The 23171-nt window shown below is 29.2% G+C and overlaps 1 protein-coding gene across 1 annotated transcript; it reads right to left on the reverse strand.

Moving 5' to 3' along the window:
* Positions 1-489: 489 nt before the first annotated feature.
* LOC148303408 (ras-related and estrogen-regulated growth inhibitor-like protein A) lies at positions 490-21183 on the reverse strand. Its single transcript, XM_088270051.1, has 6 exons — positions 21042-21183; positions 16806-16942; positions 14942-15103; positions 11656-11808; positions 2789-2975; positions 490-918 (listed from the first exon to the last, which is right to left on the reverse strand). Exons 1-6 carry the CDS (start codon positions 21145-21147, stop codon positions 638-640), a joined length of 1026 nt encoding a protein of 341 aa, XP_088126177.1. The 5' UTR covers positions 21148-21183; the 3' UTR covers positions 490-637.
* Positions 21184-23171: the final 1988 nt, after the last annotated feature.

A 23171-nucleotide genomic window follows, 5' to 3' on the forward strand; every position in this document is an offset into this window, starting at 1 on the left:
CTGGATATATATCATTATAAATATACACATAATACACAATGAACTCATAAATGTTAGGTGCGTCCTTGTTCTTCATTTTCATTTTCCTGAAATTTGATTAAGATATACCCCACGAAAATTCATGACATTGAAAATTTATCAAACTATAATACAAATACCTCTGAGATCTTTTGACAAGTTATTATTGAAATATAAAATATATTTCCAATAACTCTCCAGCTCTTTATTTTTAACATTTATGTTTGTAATACGAATTGATTAACCTAAACATCAAATTGACATAAGCCGCCATGCGCTGAAAACAATTAAAATGTATATTTGGATGCAATGATACTTATTTATATAAGATTATCGAATTGATGCAATAATACTTCTTATAATAGACAGACCCCACAAGATGGACCCCAAAATATTTTATGGAGAACTTGGGTGAATGAAAGAGACGTCGAAAGACCTTAAATAAGAAGGTCCGACGACATAGCTGGTAGAATATGGCTGCAAACAGCAACCGACCGAAGGGAATGGAAGGATACGGAAAAGGCCTATATCCAGCAGTGGAGGTCAGGAGGCTAGAGAAGGCCTTCCAGGAAAAGCTGAGTGAGCTATCATTGTGGAAAATCTGTATTCTTTATTGACTTCAATAGCTCGCGTTGTTGCCCCTCATGCTGATGCTCATCCTGCGGTCCGCGTTGGGCGGGTAGCCCTGCGACGAGGGCGGCGGGTAGCGCCAGCGGCGGGGGCGCGACAGCAGGTTTCCGTCTGTGGAGGCGCGCCCCCGGAACGGGGTTCCGTCCGGGCCCCCCTCCGCCCCCGTGGCCGCGCCTCGCGCGTCCACAGCCCCGAGACTGGAGCACGCGGTGATCCCGCTGCCTTCCGACTTTTCTTCCTCATCCATATCCACTTCGGTCCAGCGGCGACCTTGAAACATCGTATTATTTTAAATTAAACATATGTCAATTAGACACGGGTGATCGAATCAAACAACCGAATTAAATCACGATTCTTTTAAAGATGTTGCAACTTAATTCAGTTTTTGGATTCGATCATTTAAAGCTAATCACGCCGATCAATTCACCGATTTGGTTGCGTTTTGAGTATTTCTAGTCCTAATATACAGTAGTTGAATATTCAACATAAAAAACATATGGTGGAGTGGAAAGAAATAAAAACTGAGAAAACGTAACGAATGCCATCCCAATCGGACAGGCGAAAAAGTAACAGTTGATCATTAATCACATCTCTAATATCGTTATTACGGTTACGGAAGTTTCTCGTTTACGGATTATCTCAGGTTCGGCTGGGGCAGCCAATAAAGAAGCTCTATGACATCGTGGCGTACAAAAACGTTTTTAGTTAAAAACGTAGTACCAAAGTCAAAATTTTTAGTCTGACATGAAATTCAATGATGCTTAGGATTTTATTTCTCCAGCAATTTTTTATTTTACCATTTCAATAATATACTCGTATATTTAAAATAAAAATGTAATCCTACATAACCCTTTGACCGTTAGACCGAGAATATGGAATCGGGAAAATGATCGTTATCAAGACCCGTTGCGGTTATTGGCTACATACCCTAACGGCATTAAGTGTGTGGGTAATAATCGTTCAACGTTTTTCATGAAAATAGTTTGATTGTAAAATATACTTTTAAAAATACTCTTTTATTTAAAAATCTAAAGCGCAGCGCTGTTCTTGCTTTCATATAATTAAGGATCGAGTTAAAACTGTATCAACCCGATACAGTGCTTATGCACCATTAAATGCGGATATGAGTCAGACGATGGTATTAAATTTAAAATAAAGGTGAAATAACCAAATATTAAACATTCCACAATGCCTTTGAATATTGTTTCTAATTGTATTACAAGGTAAGTTTGAGATTTCAAATGCATTCAAAACGGCACATATTAAATGGTGCATAGGGCACTGTATTATATCGACGCATTATTTTAGTCGTTAATGACTTGAAAGTAAGCTGATATTAAGGTATTTATACAATTGTTTGTTCTAATAAGCGCACATTTTGAATTCTATTTTAAAGATAACTAACCATTTACAGTAAAACCTCGATATGACGGAAAAATTGGGGGGAATGGGTGTCCGTTAAAGCCGAAAGTCCGTTGTATAAAAATGGGTTTAACGCAAGTATTTTTTATTGAAAATAAGTATATTATATTTAGAAAAAAAATACAAAACAAAAACAAAATTATACTCATTGTCTTCGGACACTTGTCGTACAGTAACGTTTGCTGTTTGATTTTGCTGCGCTTGCTTTCAGTAATACTGCGTTGAAAAAGGAATCAAGTTTTATTTGCACTTTTAAAGTTTGCTGTTTTAACATATTTTTATAATCAACTCTCTAAAATTACAAAAATGTGTATAATAAAGTTATCTGACGAATAGTCAATAAATTTTCTTAGATTGTCGAGATGTGATCTTACAACTAATAACTTTATGTATATTATTAAAAGGATGTTTATTTTTTTACATTTGGTTGGATTTTTTGTCAGTTACATCGGTTCATAAGTTCGTTAAATAGAGCACCGTTATATCGAGGTTTTACTGTATTCATATCGTCGCTAATTTTCTTTGCGATTTAAGCTTAAGCTTGAAATTACGTTCATACCATATTGCACGACATTACTGACATCGATGTCAGTAATCCCCGACAAAATAAAACAAACTGCTAACACAATCTCTTTTCACAACATAAAGCATTAGCTAGTTTATTGCTCGTAGTATAAATTTGTTTCGACAAATGAGGGGATACGCGGATTCGTCTTACCCAGCAGCAGTATGGGCGAGACGGCTTGGCGCCCGTGCGGCTGGCAGGGGAGGCTCAGGGGCCCGTTGAACACGAGCTCGGGGGACGCCCCGGCCTCCCCGGGGGTCTCGCTGCCGGAGCGCTTCAGGCGAGGGCACTTCGCGTGCACGCGCCAGAACCTACACAAGTCTCTGAATACTGACCACACCTAGAACAATGAGATATTTTTGCAGTGTTGAAATTTTAGAAAATTAAATTTTTGTCTTTGTTGAACTTTTACAAACATATTTCTTTAAGTTTTGTTTTTTGTCGATAGTCTAGATCGGTAGTCAGCAACCTTTTGAGAGATTACGTAAAAAATCATTTAATAAGTGTGTAAAATTCGTTAAAAAAATTACAAAATTAAACATTTTATTCTCTCCATAAAATACAATATTAACGTGTTTGTGTAAATACAAATTAATTTTATAAAACAACTTTATAAATATATAATATATATATATATATATATATATATATATATATACATATATATATATATATATATATATATATATATATATATATATATATATATATATATATATATATATATATATATATATATATATATATATATATATATATATATATATATATATATATATATATATATATTATATATATATATATATATATATATAAATATATATATATATATATATATATATATATATATATATATATATATATATATATATATATATATATATATATAGTATTTCAAATACTTGAAAGTGGTCAGGTCAGAAGTTGGAATAATCGGAGATTAAGTATGAGGAGATGCATGAATGTGGGCGAGGCGAAGATTGTTTGTAAATACAGATTGGTAAGGCGCTTTATTCTCTCTGCCTACCCCTGTGGAGACAAAGCTTGGTAGTTAGTTAGTTAAAAAATATATACATACTTATAAATATATGTACATATATACATATGTATTTCAGGTTATTTTGGTTATCCTAAATAAGCACATACCAAAACGATGTAACTTTCATGTATGTGTGATCTATAATTATAGTTCTAGCAATATTTAGTACCCACAAGCATTAGGAAGCTCCAGATATGTATTACGTGCGGACAATATTTCGAACCTTTGAAAACAAAAGTTTACGTAAGCAAAGTAAATTACAATGAATGGGAGTTTTGCTTGGCAAAATGCATAGGCAGGGGAAAGGCACGTTACTTTTGTTTCACGGTTACTTTGGATCCGTATTTTATTAGACCCCTAGCATACTATATAATATGTAAAAATAAATCATACTTAAGCATATAATTTTTTTCCAATATTAAAAAAAAAACAATGTGATCAGTTGTACGCTTAGATCTGAGAGATGAATATAAAATATTTGAAAGGATACAGAGGAAGTAAGTGAAAGACCTTAGATTGAAGAATATAATAGCCATATGAAAAAAGGAAACGGAGAAAAAATAACATAGATATCAGTTATTAGAAGAAGAGGAAAAGCAGCACTCGGAATTGCATACTCATATTTTCTTATGTATGTTGTTAAAGCGCTAAGCGAATTTAAAGAACATTAATTTATGTAAATTGTTCGTGGATTTTCTATGTATTGCTTTCACGATGAAACAAATATAGTATAAATTACCTAAGATCCATGGAGACGTTATAATTACTTAAGAAATATACCTTTGAAATTTTACTTTAAACCAACAGTGGTGTAAATTACTGCATATCCAAGAGCCTGTTTCTTAAATTCAATAATAATAAAATATAATAGTGCCTACATACCCGGAAATTTTGTAGAATTCGACGCAGTTGGTATATTCAAAGGGAAATTTCACAAAGAGAAACACGGGGCTAAATGTAATATTGGCTGACATGTTTCCAACATCCACACCAAATATATTCCGTAATACGCAATACTCTTGTGACACAAGTGGAAAATATATACAAAGGAAATTGCGTGATATTATGTCGGTTGAACGTTGAACAAACCGCACGAAGGAAATAAAGTAATAAAAGGTAATAATACTACACTTACAAATACACTAAACCCTATTTCGAATATCATAAGCTCGTTGAACTTCTTTTCTGAACTTTGATACCTCAATAAACGTCTCATATTATTAATTTTTCATTATTTGATTTGGCAGTCACTTTGTGGAAATCTATCCAATTTTTATTCACATTTTACTTTTTTTATTATTTTTTATTTACACAAATTGTAAACATTTATTTAAAGTACAATTTTAAACATATTCAAAATATTTTTTGCAAAGACCCACCAAGTCACCATGTTGCTCACTCCTTTCAAGAACGTCATAAATCAAAAATCAAAAATCGTAAATTTTCAGTCGTGCATGTTTTCGGAATGCCCAGAAAATGTACTATATTCCAGCAAAAGAGCAAAAGGGTATTGTTCAATTAATTTCTTAAATTTACTAAATATTTTTCAAATGGAGAAAAAACTTTCAGGTTTCACCTAAAAAGATCTGTTGCACAGTAAAAACTTCAATACGTGGCTTAGTATTTATTTTTAATACATTGTATTATATTTATAAACCTTAAAAACGTTCCCCTGAAAAATCAAGTTTTTTGATTTATGACGTTCTTGAAAGGAGTGAGCGATGTGTGTCTTGTCAGTGAAGTTCTTTATACATACATTTTTTATTGTTTTTTTCCATTTTAACTTAATATACACACAAGAAAGAGAGAAAAAATTAAGAATAACTATTTTACAATTTGCATAGAATTAACTCTTGATTATTTATTCATTCCTATATTTTGTCTTTGTTCCATGTTTTATTTTGAACTCTAACCTCCGTCGGCAACAAATTAAAAATGTTTGTAACGATATATTGCAGTGTTCGACTCCCGTATATATTGTTAATTCTTGGGACTATCAAACCTTCGTTGTGTGTAAATCGTGTATCATGGTTGCGTAACTAACTAATTAACTAACCAACCAACAAGTCGCGTCTATTCAGGGGTAGGAATAGAGAATAGAACCCATACCACTCTGTCTTTACAAACATTCTTTGCCTCTTGCACTTAAATGCATTTCCTCAAACATACTCGCTAATTATTTCAATTTTTGACCTGACCTCTTTTAAGTGTCTGAAATACTTGATTATGCTAAGTTTTACTCGGTCTTCCTATGCTCCTATTTTTGACTACACTATTTCATAAATTTTGGACAACTGGAAAATTTTAAATGTTAAACATTTTTTTAAATTTTACATTATCTGTATGGTAATTTAAACCATGTAAATATATTTTTATCACCTACATTGGAATTTGAAGTTTTTGAATATAATTAAGTAAAATGTAATACGCGTAATACATAAGTTCATTATGAACCAGAAAAAAGCTGGAAAATCAAAATAAATAAAAAGATTTCGCGCTTCAAGCTTGATAACGAATATCAATTCAATTTGCATTTATGAAATGAGAGATAATTGCAATTTGTTTCGGGTGTAAGATGTAGGAGGATCATGGTTTTTATCAAATTTGTGTTCAAATGAAATTTAAATAAAAAATATTCAAGACAGAGAGAGAGAGAGAAAGGGAGAGAGAAAAATTAATAGGATTAAATTTAATAATACATTTTTAACTTATTTGTTTATATCAAGAATTTAGGAAAAATAACATCTAGTTTATATCATACAAAATCAATTAACGGTATCGCTCCTAAAAATGTGATATTATTTCATGAAAAATATTTTAACTCAATAAAAATGTATTTATTTAGAATAGATTTACGATGAAAAAAAAACATAATTGTTATAGGTTTGCGTGCCGAAAAACCCAATTAGATTACAGCAAAAAGTGTGCTTAAACACACTCCTTCTGTTATCAGCTTAGGAAAAGATGTGTTTGGAATCCATTCAACTTTTTTGGCCGTAAAGAAATATATGGGTCGAGAACTACTGGGCAAACAGGCTGTGTTCAATGATTTAAAAAAAACGTTAATCTCACAACCCTTTGCTGAAATTTACAGCAATATATATGTATATATATATATAAATATATATATATATATATATATATATATATATATATATATATATATATATATATATATATATATATATATATATATATATATGTGTATATATATATATATATAAATATATATATATATATATATATATATATATATTTATATATATATATATATATATATATATATATATATACATATATATATATATATATATATATGTATGTATATATATATATATATATATATATATATATATATATATATATATATATATATATATATATATATATATATATATATATATATATATATATATATATATATATATATATATATATATATATATATATATATATATATATATATTTATATATATATATATATATATATATATATATATGTATATATACATAAATATATATATTTATATATATATATATATATATATATATTTATATATATATATATATATATATATATATATATATATATATATATATATATATATATATATATATATATATAAATAATGTTTAAACGTTAACTCGGATTTATTATGTTTTATCATATTCGATTCAGTGGAGTTCTTTCCATTTTTTTATTTACATTTATGAACTTTGACCTTATCTTAATAAAATATTATATTCAACCTAAAATACGTATTAAGCAAACGGATTCTGAAAGGATTCATGAACACGCTTATTTACAAACGTAGGTGGTACATAAGTTTCATAAAAGCTTCTACAAAATATGTAACATCGTTTTTATTTTGGGGTATTGGCATGTACCCATGTAAGAGCTCACGTACGGGCTGTCATTATTTATGTATTAGGTATTTATGTAGACAAAAAGTTTTATTACATTTCTGATGTAACGATTTTCTGCGATGTACTCAAAATCGTGATAACCACAGAATAAATATTTATTGTGTATGCATGCATAATAAACGAGTACACGTAAATACGTCTCGGTAGAACACCGTAAGCAGTATGTTTAGTTGAAAAGTTTTGAAACACGGCTAGAGTCATTAGTATTTTGAAAAGTTTTATACACATGATAGTTTATGAAGTAATAAAAATAAAAAATTAATGTATTTTTTATTTAACATATTCAAAAAATATATATTTACTAGAATTCAAAATATAATGAAACGAAGATATTTCACCATAACAATGTTATGTCTGAAGAGATCGGTAATTGTAGATTATCTTCATCTTATGTTCGTAATCTTAAGTAAACAAAACGGTTTCAGCGATGAACAATCGCTACATCCTGTATATGTTATAAACGTTATAATATACTCACACATTATGTAAATATAATGTTCAAAATATTTGAAACACTTTGAATATGAAGTCTTGCTTCAGCGGTTTGACGCAAATGAATTCCTGGTGAAAATTTGGCAATCGAGGTTAATATTGCGGGAATTTGGCATTTTGTGAACAGTTCTCAATATTGTGAGCTAAGTAGGCTTTGGTTAAGAGAACGGAGCATGTTTGTTTATTGATTCAGATGTTATATAGATATAGATGTTATAAAGCGATACACTTACTGGTTAACTCAAAGAAGTTATTTATACAAAATCAAAGAGATAGGGAAAAATATACGTTATTAATCCAGTACATTTATCGGATCATGTAGGTGTATTAGTAATAGAAGAGTTGAATTACTGATATCATAAATATTCGATTGTTTTATAATACCCCGCCTCTGCTACCTCACTCTTTTATCAGTTTTGTTGTAGCGATGAAATATGAGTGATACATTTCAGTGTGTTTATGATGCTCATAGTTTAATTATTGATTTAAACCTAAAGCTTTTATTAAATATAATATTCATCAATGTCATCAATAATAGATTTTATGAACCAGCCAAATATAATAGTAATGTAAATAAAATACTTTTATCTAACTTTTTTGTAAAAATTATATATGTATGTTACAGAATGGTTTATCAACCGACCATTTACTGAGGTTATTTAATGGACTAGTCCAATCGTTTTTAGTATTTCAATTATAATTTTGTTCAGATATTTCATTTCACCGCAGAGTAAAAAAGGACAAATTTATTTATCTAGAATACGAAGATTGAACAGTGAACAGTGGAATTACAAGCCTGAAAAAATAAAGTGTTAAATGAGACAAGTCGATTATTTGGATTATCAAAAGCTGTATTTAAATTTAGTAATGATTCAAGGGAAAAAATATTACATATAATTATAAAAATGTTGCAAGATAGTTGTCTTCATTGTAAACTGTGTTTTTTTTAAATCCCTCAACTATGTTTAGAATGAATACGTTCAATAATGTAATAATAATATTTTAAGCTAGAAAGGTGTTTTTATGCATGTTAAAGGATACTATGTGTTATCAAAAATGGAATCCCAGTGGTCTAACAGAGGTAGTGGATAAAGAAAAACATTAATTATAAAAACAGTTGATGCTCCAAAATGGTTGATTTGACGTCACTTTTGTGAAGCAAACGCATTAAAAACCGATATTCTTAATATTACAATATTAATACTTTCGCTGAGTTAGGTGGTCGAATAATGGCAACTTTCCTCTACCTACGTATATGCTTGTTTATTTATCCTGTGCGGGAAAAAACACTTAAAACTTTAGTAATTAAATAAGCTTCATTCGATGGTCCCCAAGCTCCAATAAATCTTTATTATTTTGTAATTCACGATAAGGAAAACGTCTAGCGTGTAAATAAATAGAGTTTTCAATAATTAACAACCTTTTTCATTAAATGGGTAATTGAATTCTTCGATCTTATGTCACAGTTCAGTGGAATCTTCAATTATTGGGTTGGTTTTATTTTAACTGCCTTTATTATTTATTTTGTTTTTTTTCCCCATAAGAAAACAAGCTAATAACAGCATACCTATGAGGAAATGTTAAATTACTCGAAGGTAAAGAATATCCTGGAGAGTGAATTAAATAAAAAATCCAACATCACGCTGCTTCTCCGCTAGGGTAGGCAGAAAAAATATAATGCCTCACCCATCTGTCTTTGAAAAACAATCTTCACCTCTTCCATATTCATACATCTCTTCATACATACCCGTCATTTATTCCTACACACTTTCAAGAATTTGAAATACTTGAACATGCCAAATTTTCTTCGGTCTTCCTGAACTTCCATAATCAACCACATTCGCTTCATAAGTATGTTTTACGATTATTTGTTCACTCATTCGATTCACATACCCAAACCATATCAATACACCTCTCTTTCTCTCTCAAATATCCTGTGATGATTTGGCAACAGGTACCTCCCTGGAACTTTATGTACAGATTATGCTATTCTCAGACATGATTGAGACGGTTTAGATATAGATTTAGAAAGAGAGACAGCTAACTGAAAATACAAAGAATGATTATCTAATAAATCAGGCCTGGCCTACCCAAATTACACCCTGGGCTGCGTCGAGACCTAAATTTTTCCTAAGGGCCGCATACAGACAGAAATATTTTTTTTTAAATACAACGACTTTCATACTTATTGATTATTTTTTAAGTATTATAAATAATGTGAATGCAGAGGTAATTAGAAAGTACAATCAGGGTAATTGCGAAAAAGAATTATTACTATGACCAGATGTGAGAACACACATTGAACAAAAAAAAACTTGTTAACATTAACATTGTTATCAATTTCAACAACCAGAATTATTAATTAGGACACATAAATTAAACAATATTACCAATTTTATTTGAAATCGAACCAATTTTTCAATGGCCACTCAGTGCGAGATTTGAGTTTCTTTTCACCAGAATATATGCATTCCATGTAATTACAGAAACTTGATGGGTTTTTATAACTTAAATATGATTTTAAATATATTTTGAAAGACCCGATATTTAAAATATATATATTTATATATATATATATATATATATATATATATATATATATATATATATATATATATATATATATATATATATATATATATATATATATATATATATATATATATATATATATATATATATATATATATATATATATATATATATATATATATATATATATATATATATATATATATATATATATATATATATATATATATATATATATATATATATATATATATATATATATATATATATATATATATATATATATATATATATATATATATATATATATATATATATATATATATATATATATATATATATATATATATATATATATATATATATATATATATATATATATATATATATATATATATATATATATATATATATATATGTATACATATATATATATAAACAAATATATATATAAATATATATATAAGAAATATATATATACATATATATATATATATATATATATATATATATATATATATATATATATATATATATATATATATATATATATATATATATATATATATATATATATATATATATATATATATATATATATATATATATATATATATATATAAATATATATATTCGTGATACATCACCGCGGGTCGCACTTAAGGGTGCCGCGGGTTGGCCACCCATGTAAGAAATAAATGAGCAGTATTATTTATGTGCTTCTAACCTCCGCCCACACCTGAATGGTACATAAACAGAGTTGCCAGTTAAACTCAGAAATATGTTAATTGGGATGTAGATGACGTAAGCGAAAGAGGTTTGAGCGACATTTGTTAAGGAGATGGAAAGTAGATACTAAGTACTACATAAGAAAAGGAGATTGGCAGTAATAGGTAGTAGGAAACGTCCATCTAAAAAGAGCGAAATAAATAATAAAAATACCTCTAAACACAATGCATAATTATATGGCTTTTTAGAAACATACATTGTGTCCAGCAAATATGATAATTAGTTATCATTATAAACTTACCTGATCAATACTTTCCCTCACTGAGATCTCATGAAAACAGACACAACCAATCTCCTTACTTCTTCTCTGGCCTTCCTCAACAGATACCATCCTATCTCCTCCTTGGTCCGTTTTGTTACCAACCAGCACCACTGGAACGTCCAAGGCACTCTCCTTCAAGAGATAAAAAGGTTATAACATATTCAGGGGATAGATAAGAACTTGGGTTCAATTGAACCCAAGTTCATAAGGGGCATGATGTTTTCTAACCTTTTCAATAAACCCTTTACGCTAGTCTGTGACACATATCGTAGTCGTACAGGAGAAAGTGACCAACTACCAAAACGTAAAATGTTCAGGAGGGCCATTTAAGTCACTTTTTCTTGGCAAGAAAATAAATATCAATGCAGTTAGTAATTTTTACCAAGTCAATATATTATACTTCCATGTTTAAAATCATTTGGGATTTTTTCAAGGCAATATTAAGCTAGTGAGATATCAAATAGTAAATGATCACGTTTTTGTAAAACAATGCACTTGGTCACTTTTTCCTGTATGACTACGATATATGCAAGTTTATTCCACAAACGTGGATAACGATTACTTTATCGTCATTCGTCTTCCAAATAGCATTGTGTCATAATTTTTTTTAGCAAAAGTAAAGCGCTTTTAGCTACCGTACTGGATTCCAATGGGGGGTGAAAAATAGTATTCCTGATTTTTTACTTTAATATTTATTTAATATAACCCTGAATTAATAACCTGAAGCACAGGATTGATCACCTTGCCTTTATGTAAGTAACGATCATAATAAAATCGCGTCAAAACGATGCAGTGACAAAAAGACGCACCATTGGTATGATGAAGGCTTAGAAGAAGAAAATATAACAGTTTGTAAAATGGTGAATTTCGAAAAGGGAGTTTTACAAGAAAAAATGAAATTAGTGAATATTAAATTAATTATTTATTTTTCAGATATCTATAAATCAAAAGGGAATCCATAAAACATTTGTATGGAGAGTATGTTAAATACGATACATGATACATTTGAAGGGCTTTTTAATGTAGGTCTACCATATTAAGAAAAATAACGAGACATCGAGACATGTGATTTAATTTGGAGAAATTTATTTCACAGAGCACTATAAAAAATTCGAGAGAGTTACATTCCTTAAAAGTCACCATTCATTTGTTCTAACTTGTTACTTGTTATTTGTTATAGTTATGATTTTCCCACTACAGACGGAGATATCCGGCCACCGTTACGCGCTTTTTTATACAAAAATAAGCTTAAGATAAGAACTTGAGTTCAATTGAACCCAAGTTCATAAATTTCATTTTAGTTTTACCGTTTAGTTTCTACGCTATATTATTTTTCCATTCACGCTTGAATAAAATAAATAATAATAATAAATCCCTTACCGCACCCCAATGGTGCATAGGGCACTGCTTCATATAAACGCAGTGTTATCTCGATCGATTACACATGAAAGAAAGGTGATCAGCCCTCCACTTCAGGTACCAGTCCAGTGTAATATTGAATAAATATTAGAGTGAAAAAAATCACTTATATTTATCAAACCCCCCTGGGACTCGAATCCGGGACTTCCAGAACGGTAGCCGAGCATGCTGACCATTACACTACGGAGGCGGACATGTTCATGTGTCTATTGTTATTTAATATTGGGTTTAATTGAACAATAATCATCATAAAAGACTGTTCAGAAGATACAGAACAGTGAAATTAGAGTTTTTTTTAAATTAAAGATATATCATTACTAAGCCATATTCGGTTTTGAGAATTTTACGAATTTCTCTTGGAGGATCGTTCTTGAAGGACGACCATTAAAAAATCAATAACAAGAAGGAAAAATTACAAAACATTCTATCTCTTTTCAAGTTTTTTGAAGTACGTGTGAGAGGCTGTTGAGTCTTCAAGTATCTTATGAAATAAGCCAGAGGTCGACAACCGTTTTTGGATGCTGGTCAAAATGTGAGAATTAAGAAATGTTTTGGGTGAGTTGTATGTTTATTTTGAACAAACAAATAAAAAGTTACATTTTATTGAGAATATCATTACAATACACTTTTAAACTTTGATACTCAAAATTCTCCTTCTCAAAACAACAAAGATAACTCAATGTTCTATGTGTATATATATATTGGTCAAGTCTGGTTTATAGATATCGTCTTCAAACGAATACAAGCGTTTGAGTTTTTGAGAGTTAAGCTGCTCCTGTTATTATTTAAAACATATTACATGCGTGAAAATATTTCCTGAAATTTATAAGTTGAACTAGATGCCAACAAAAAGGTGAACGAAAGATGAAAATTTCGTAAGTGTTGATTGATGAAAATATGATAATCTTCTATTTTTATTCAAATCTTTCCGTAACAATATCTTTAACTTATCCATCTATGACGATAAAATTTTAAAATAAATAAAAAGCATTAGCCAAAATTGTTTAAATAAATAAATTGTTTTTTTTTTTAATTACCTAACGTCCAAGTGACTCTGAAATCTAGCTACGGCTTATGCAGCACCGCTTATCATGTCCCTACTCAGGCTTTAACTTTATAAGTTTCATAGCCTACTCGTGAGTGCATTTATTATTTATGTTTAAAGTTACTATAATTTCATGTAATTCATGAGTGAAAATTCTAGGCACAAACACTCGCGACATTAATTGATTCGACAGTTTGTGCCAGCAATGTACTTACTTATAGAATTATAAACGTAATATATTATCTTAATTTTTACTTAATTGAGAAATCAAGTCTTTGTGAAAACAATTTTATTCCTTACTGCTAAATGCGTCCACCGCCATGATAAGTTTGGTAACTCCTGCTTTAGGTTTCGGTAGGACTACAAGAAATATTGACATTTCGTGTCACCTACCTATCAAAACGCAATCATTTTTCTCCTCTTTTAGATGGCAGAAAGCCTTTATTCTGTCTAAGTAGAGAATCCAATTAAATAAATGATTCCATATTGAGGTATTTATAGAAAGAATCGTAGTATATTAATTTGTTTTAAAAATATATGCATAAGATACTGTTACCTTTAAAAGATTCAACCAAAATTTGTATTGTGTGCAAAGAATTTGGCTCCACAATTAATATGTTCACTGCTACCCACGTATATCCGCGTGAGAAATAGATCCAAAATAAAACTCGTGTACGCATACCCGCGATCAATATTTAATAAAAACTTTGCTTATGAACAGGTAGGTACATTTTAAAAATATATATTGATTTGATTTTGTGTGGATTACTTAATTAATCAATTTTTAATTATTTTACTTACTTTGCCACTATTTGATCCCAGTCTACGTCTTCTCTTGTTGTAGTTGATGAGAAACTTAAGTCGGTTGCACTCGTCAAATGAGCATTTATCCGTGACAGAGTAGACAAGAATGAATGCCTCAGCCCATCTGATATTTGCTTCAAGAGTTAGACACTCGCTCTCCTGTGAAATATTATCAAAATAATTACCTTTTTCAAGTTTTAACATCACTGAACAATAAAAGTAGGATAAAATGCAATGGTAAAATTATATTGAGAAGCGTTGTTTTTTCTTACGGCTACCAACCAAACTTCGATCAGAGCAAAGAAAACCTTTGCAATTGGGGTGTGGACTCGCGGTAGCCGAATTCAATTTTGACTATTGAGTTCAAAGCCTTAATATCTATGCGAATCTACATATTTCACAATTAGTCTTACTTTTAATATAAAGCTTATATGCATTTAATTATTTTGGCACTAATAATAAATAATAAAAAAGTATTTAGAATATTTGTTTAGATTTAAATATATATTAAATTTTAATTTTGATTTTTGCACTTTTGATAAACGTAATAACAGTTATTATACGTGTTATTATTTAAAAAGAATGTGCGTTTACTGTGTATTTTTTTAGTAATCTAACAATTCGTTTGTAAAAGGATTTTTGGCTGCCCAAAACTTATTTAAAAAACTCTACCGAATTTCTCTAAATCAAATGCCGAAATTTTAAGGACTTAAATCTTATATTATATTATGTATCATAAAAAGTACGTCCACTTTTTAATTTTTTGTAAAAAGGTACTTAATGTTGAATATTATTAATGGCATCAATTTCTTTCGATCGTATTTTTCTTCTCTAATTAATGCATAATTTAATATATTACAATAATATAAATGATTTCATTATTATTTTTAAAATACCTGTGTACCTTTCAACCCAATTTAATGGATGTTTATAAACTGATTAGTTTCGTTATTTCAAGAGTATAATGATTACTGGATTCATTGCAAAACTTACTTTGATGTTTTACATTATTCATCCAAATGATCTCTACAAGAATTTAATGAAAATTAATTTCATATTGATTTTGAAAGTAAGGGATATTGTTTGAAAATATTAATTATCTGATAAGAAAATAAAAATAAATAATGTAACAATGGGTTATTTCAGTCGGTGTTCCCGAAGTAAAAAATGTACATTAGTAATATTGATTTTGACTCGCCTGCTAAACGAACACACGACATGGGTGGAATTTAAAGAAAAATTTAATGTAGATAATTTATGAATACATATTGTATTTTCGAAATTTTACATGATGTTATTTATTAGAATTTTGATAGAATATTGTTACAGTAAAACATGAAAATATAGTTATTTTCACATGAAAATTTCACAAGACGTAATATTAAAAAAATATGGACAGCGGATATAAAATATTGGTATATTTTCTTACGAGACAATATAACTCTTAACTGCCCAGGCCATGGGAACCCCTCCAATGCCCACGGGGTCCATATGGGCCTAAATGTAATGTATTATATTATTGATTGTTGCTCGACTGCCGTTTTTTTTGGGCTGGCAACACTTATTTTCTAATACTGACAATACTGCTTCATACCAGTTTGCATTTATTCCGTTATTTCTATTTTCCAATATTTTTTTTCATTAACGAAAAAAAAACTGGATATTAGAAAAAAAAATCCTGGGCAGTTAAGCAGTCAAAAGTAGGCATACCTGTCCATGGCGTTCGAAATCAAATTATGTTTTATTCATAATGGTATAATTTTACATGCACACGTTTTTGATAAGAAATAATTATTGTAAAGTTTTCTTTGAGCTATTTTTTATGGTATTTCTGTAATAAAGTTTAAAATATGAATCTTACATGTGGCTGTCCAGCAGTATCCAGTATATCAAAGTACATCATCTCATTATCCATTACCGTATGGAAAGGGTAAACTTTCTCCAAACTTGGGTCGTACTCCCCTATGAAACGGCGAGTGATAAATCGTACCACCATTGCTGAAATAAAACGAATGTTATAATCATGTTTAATTCATATTTGCTTTTTCTTTATCGTGAAAAGAAAAAGACCATTAATATATCAGGCTTTGACGGTCACCGAAAAAAGAAATTGGTCAAAATATAAAATAATGCCTCAAGGGAATTTCAAAAACTTGAAAAAAGGCTTTTGAACTTCACGTATAGAAATATAAAATTAATAATGATTTTTCTAAAGAATGTGCTGGACGGTAGCATGGATCTTGTTAGGCTATATCGTAGTCATACAGGAGAAAGTGACCAACTAACAAAATATAAAAAATTCAGCAGGGCCATATAACTCACTTTTCTTTGGTAAGAAAATAAACATCAATGCAGTTTGTCATTTTTAACAAGTCAATATATTATACTTCTAAGTTTAAAATCACTGTGAAATTTTTTCAGGGCAAAATTAAGCTAGTAAGATATCAAATAGTCAATGATCACGTTTTCGTTAACAAATGCACTTGGTCACTTTCTCCTGTACGACTACGATATGTTGACTTCTTTATACAGTGTAATGAACCGTGATATCAATAAATCTTTATCATTTTAATTTATATTGGAATCCTTCCTTTTATTTCCGCATTATTTTATAAATATGTACATTAAATATAACATTTAACGATTTCTCTTTAAAAATTATAATTAAATATTGTATTATATTATACATAGAACCTATTTTAGTTTTTTTTTCCCACATTGATCTAATTTTTATTGCAAAATAGCAAAACTATGTTAAAAAGCTTTTGTAAATACCTAGGATTGTTTTCAAATATTTATAAATGTAGAGTAAAAGAGGGGAAGAATAACGCATTCATACTCACTCCACCCACTTCTCATTACGGTGAATATAAATTTATTAGTGGAACATATTTTGAGTAAACCTAACCTCAATAACGAGTGGTATAGAAGTAGGAATTTTTAGAATCCACTATTAAAACGTTAAAATTGAAATAAATAAAATTTTCAAACACGTTTATAATATTAACTTACGTTCAATTAAATAAATAAGCCCATTGTCCCAGTATTTCATCGGATAGAAACTATAATTTTATTTGTAAAAAATAATTTTGTGGAACAAAAACATAATGTATTTACAAATCCTGTTAATATTTAACAAAGCAACAATTTCACACAAAAATATATTAGACTGGATCTTACAACCTGTAACCTTTTTAAAATCTGACTTCTCTATTGGTTTTCGAAATACAAGTCAAAGTGAATGTATTTTCGTAAAGAATATGGTCATGTGCCTAGACAAGGGTAGATTACAAAATGTTAGTAGACTGACGTATTATTTAGTTCCTTACTAGTTCAAATATTAACAGTTTTTTTTAATATGGATATTTGAGTGTAATATAAATGAAGGTATCTTTCATAATAACATCGTCGAAAAATTCATTTACACGTCTTTGTCATTCTTATAAAAATACTTTTTAATTGTGTATATGTAAGTTTTAATAAATATTTCATGAGTTTAGAAACAATTTATTTTAATTTTGTTTTAATATTTAATGTTTACGTGTTAAGTGTCTCGTGACAAACTTAACTATTGACATGCTCGTAGGTAGGGAGGAAAATAACGCAAGGTAGGTACATGAATACATACATACATCACGTGCACCACTGTCAAATGAAGGTTGAATATTTGTTAATTTATATATATATATATATATATATATATATATATATATATATATATATATATATATATATATATATTTGTATATATATATATATATATATATATATATATATATATATATATATATATATATATATATATATATATATATATATGTGTGTGTGTGTGTACATAAATATACATATAAATTTAGATAAACTTACATGTATATTTTATTAAAATTAAACACTCGAATAATCCACTTTATCGAGTTTTATTTTTATTTACGACTAGTTTCGAAAACGACAATTGTTTTTATCTTCTGGTACAAATTAAGTTTTATTTTGTACCAGAAGATGAAAACAATTGTCGTTTTCGAAACTAGTCGTAATTAAAAATAAAACTCGATAAAGTGGATTATTCGAGTGTTTAATTTTAATGAGATAATCATGTCATTCTACAATGTTAATGCCGAAAGATAAATATGGATTTTTTTTTATATAGTTTTATAAAGGTTTGTGGGGGTAAACTTAGGAATTCATAAAATATTATATTCGACATTCGAGATTCCAGTCACGCTTTTCACAAGTAACGATCCTTATAAACAACTTTAAAAAAGAATGCTCGTATATTTAGAAATTAACTTCTTTAATATCAAAACTTGCGTCCGTTATTGCTTTCAAGAATAAGTTTTCGATTTCAAGTATTTTTATTATCATAATTACATGTAGGGCAGGATTGGATTTTTATAGATATTGAATTGTGAACTATGTGAAAGTATAGTTGTTAATAGCGAGGTTACAACAGGGTTTTTCCTATTATTTTTAATATGTGACCTGGATGTTTTAATATCTTTCGTATACACATAATATCCGAATTTTTTATCAATTATTTTGGACTATATGAAAACTATAATTTATGTGTCAAAAATAAATTGTAATATTGTATTGATTTTAAATAAAACAACAAAATCCTTGTAAAATACCACTTTTTTCGATACTGATTTAACACGATTAGTTTTACAAACTACGTGAAAATACAAACTGTTTCTATTAATAAACTCACACCACAAAAAAATCTACTTGTATATGGATTGAGAAATCAATGCTTTATCATATTTTATATTAATTCGAAATTCATGTAAAAGGAACAACAACGGAGACACATTTTAAACAAAAATATTAACAAATATCTTATGAAAATTTATTTTATTCAGATAATTTAATTAAAGGCAAGTTAATTTTGCTAGATAACATAATGTTTCAGTAGTCAATATATATCGATTAAGCGTACGCGTTTAAGAGAATACATCCATCTTGTCGTGGCTCAAAGAATTTCATTTCCTGCATTCCGTATACTTTGCCATTTACAACCTTTTCCTCTTCTACCACTTTAATTTTATTTTACGCCCAGTCTTAATTATGTTAAAGAAATTAATCACAATCTCTGTTTTTAACGATAAAAATTACCCATGCAAATAGCTTTTTCCAGTTAATCGGCAGAAACGCGTTCATTACATTTGAAATTAAAAGTATTGACAGGGTTTGTTTCAGTATAATAGAAACGTCAACAGTAAATACGGCAGTGTACCATAATAACCAATTAATTTCAATTCACACAAGAGTAAATATTTTCCCCCTTTGTTCAAATCGGGTTTCATGACTAATTCTATTAAGGTTAGAGGCATGAGTTTTAATAATAGTTTATTCATATTTTTTGGATTCAAATTGTGATTTTTAGGTACGACACTTAAGATCTACAGCTTTCTATTTATGTAATGAGCCATTAAATCTAAAAAATTATGAAGTTGACATGATTTTCGAACCATTTCAGCGATTTTTTAAAACTGAATTTGAAAACAGTGAAACCAATCATATGAAACGGCCAGACTATGGAATGAATTACCTTTTATGAGGAAAATTCAAAATCTCTGATGATCTTCAGTACGGCATAAAATAAAACCATCTATTCTAGGAACTCAAATGTCCATCATATCATTCTTCTTTGATTTTTTCTACCTCTCTCCTCTCAACACCTTACCTAATCCTTCTTCGGTTGCCATTGTTTTTATCGATTAACAGTAACATTAATACAAAGTGTTGAATTTTTTTTAATACTGTGATAGATTTCAATTAACATTTTATGTTTATTTGTACTTATGTACAAGTACTAACTGCCCTCTAATTTCAAATGGGTGTATAAGGTTAAAAATTTGAACAATATCTGTCTGTTTTAAGTTGGTTGGGAGGTATCGTTTCGTAGCAATGAGTCCACCAATGTACATACATTTCGTACAAGAAGTTTAATGCGCACATAAATAAAACAAAACCTCTGTACCAAACACTAACAGAAAAATGTTTTTATTTATCAGTCTAAATAAGTTTGCTTTGACAGTTCTGATAATAAAAATTGCCTAAAAATATTAATTTAAAATAACAGTAGTTTTTCACTTACCAGTTTTACCGACTCCACCTTGGCCAAGTACCATTACTTTTAAGGATTTGGGTCGTGCACCCAAACCCAGTTTCGCCAGAGACGACTTCGGCGAAGTAGTGTTCATATCACGAGCTTATTGACACTGCCAGTTCAGCATATGCGACCTGAAAAATGAAATTCATATTAGCGCAGCTATTAACAAAATTAAATATACTCATTTAGTTACGGTTTTTAGAAAAAAATTCCATTTCAATCCATTGAGGAAGGATGGTCCGTGATTAGATTTTTTAAATTAATTATTCATCAAAAACTTAGTATCTAATATTTAGTTACTTTGTGAAAATTTTCTTCACTAACCAGACTTATATCAATTGATGAATAATCAATCGATTACCAAGTAAATACTTTTTTATTAAAATAAATATTATTCCGTTTATTTTATTTGTTGTGCTTTATATTCAAAAGATCCATAAATGTATGAAATCATAAGTTTATACGTAACGATTATTTGTTCTAAAAAATGATTAGTCGTTTGTTTATTTATGTGGAAAATACTTCCCGGGAGAAGTGTAAAAATGTTATAATGTATCATAACAGCTTCATTAAGTTTATTTTAAAGAACTTTCTGAAATCGTAAAAAAAGTGTAGAATTAACAGACTTAAGACGTAGACTACCAATGTATCGTGTCAGATCGCGTGTCATAAAAAAGTTTTCACACATGTTTTCGCTCCCAAATAAGCAAATACTATAAACATGTATGTTACCTACCTTAGTATTTTATGATAAAAATGTTATTTAATTAGACTTATTTAGATTTGCGTTTACCTAAAAGTTTTCAAATAAATATTTTAAAACACCAAAAGTTTTTACTGAATACCAAAGGAATACAACGCTTAAATAGTGTGGAATTTTAATAAATTTTCATAATCCTTTGATGGTGTTGAATTCATCCATATTTTTGAATAATTTGGAACGATTAGGTTAATCTCATAAATTTCGTTTTGTCTGGCGTTATATATTTATATATTTTTTCAAAATGAAAGCAAAGCGGTTCTTTTTTTACCAAAATGGACGTATTATTTACCTTCCAAATCTATGGTAAACGTGAAGTGATAAAAAATGAAAACATATAAGATTTTCCGGGAAATTTCAACCATAAAACATAATTTTCATTATTCGAATAAGCCTCTTGCAGGTGTAGAAAACTGGTCGTATGAATTACACTTTCTACTTTATTAAACCATATCCGCTCCCTACGTGGAGCATATGGAGTCCACAAACTGTCTCAAAGCTTTTCTATCAGCCGCCAGCTCCCTTGCATCCTCCCAAGTAAGGTCCGCGTCCCGAAGTTCAGTCGAGAACTGCTGACGAATTGTCAGCAGTGGTCGTCCAAGGCGGCGCGAATCTGATCCCTTGTAAAAGAGACAAGTTTGATTAAGGCTCTCGGGAGGCATGCGAAGTACAAGCCCAAGCCAACTTGACGACAGTTGTGACCAAGATTTGCTGCGTCCTACGCCTTATCTCTTCATTCCTCACAAAGTCAAACCACCGCACGCCTAAAATTCTCCGCAGACACATATTCTCAAAGCTGAGTACACTGCTGCTCTGGGCCCATGTAAGGTGCCATGTTTCACAACCATATTAGAGAATAGCAGCAATGTTCATATTTTTAATAGTAAAAGTCATCAAAAACGTATAGATAATCATGTTTTTTTGGATCCTAGTTGTTATGTGAATGAAACCGTGTACTCCAAAAAAAAAGTAAAACAAATACAGTTTAAAATTGATTTTTATTATATGATTTGGCAGTCACTTTAAAATAATTCCAGTCATTAAAAAATTGCATTGTTACTTTCCCCAAAGGATCAAGTATGAACTTTCTCTGATAACATAAGAATTAATGTAGGGACAGGAGGTACTCCAGAGTATCTAAAAAAGCTGTACAATCTGACGTCTCACATTTCCATCAGCAACAAAAACTGACATAGGTAAATTGATCATGCTAACTCGACACCAGCGCACTAATTTGACAAGCGTGCCTTTGCCGTTGCTGGACCGATGCCACCGAATGCTCTTCCACGAGTACCTACTAAAAAAACGGTGAGAGAGAAAGATTAATAAAAAAAAACAGTAAAAAAATTTATTTA

The sequence above is a fragment of the Brachycentrus maculatus genome, unplaced genomic scaffold, assembly GCF_059751285.1.
Source record: "Brachycentrus maculatus isolate JH-2025_06_01 unplaced genomic scaffold, ASM5975128v1 h1tg000370l, whole genome shotgun sequence".
In the NCBI taxonomy this organism is placed as follows: Eukaryota; Metazoa; Arthropoda; class Insecta; order Trichoptera; family Brachycentridae; genus Brachycentrus; species Brachycentrus maculatus.

Coding starts and splice junctions, on each gene's coding strand:
- LOC148303408 (XM_088270051.1), bottom strand. CDS start 21,147: ATGAACACTACTTCGCCGAAGTCGTCTCTGGCGAAACTGGGTTTGGGT. Junction 15,104..16,805: donor ATACTGCTGGACAGCCACAT/GTAAGATTCATA, acceptor AATATTTCACAG/GAGAGCGAGTGTCTAACTCT. Junction 11,809..14,941: donor TGGGATCAAATAGTGGCAAA/GTAAGTAAAATA, acceptor TATCTCTTGAAG/GAGAGTGCCTTGGACGTTCC.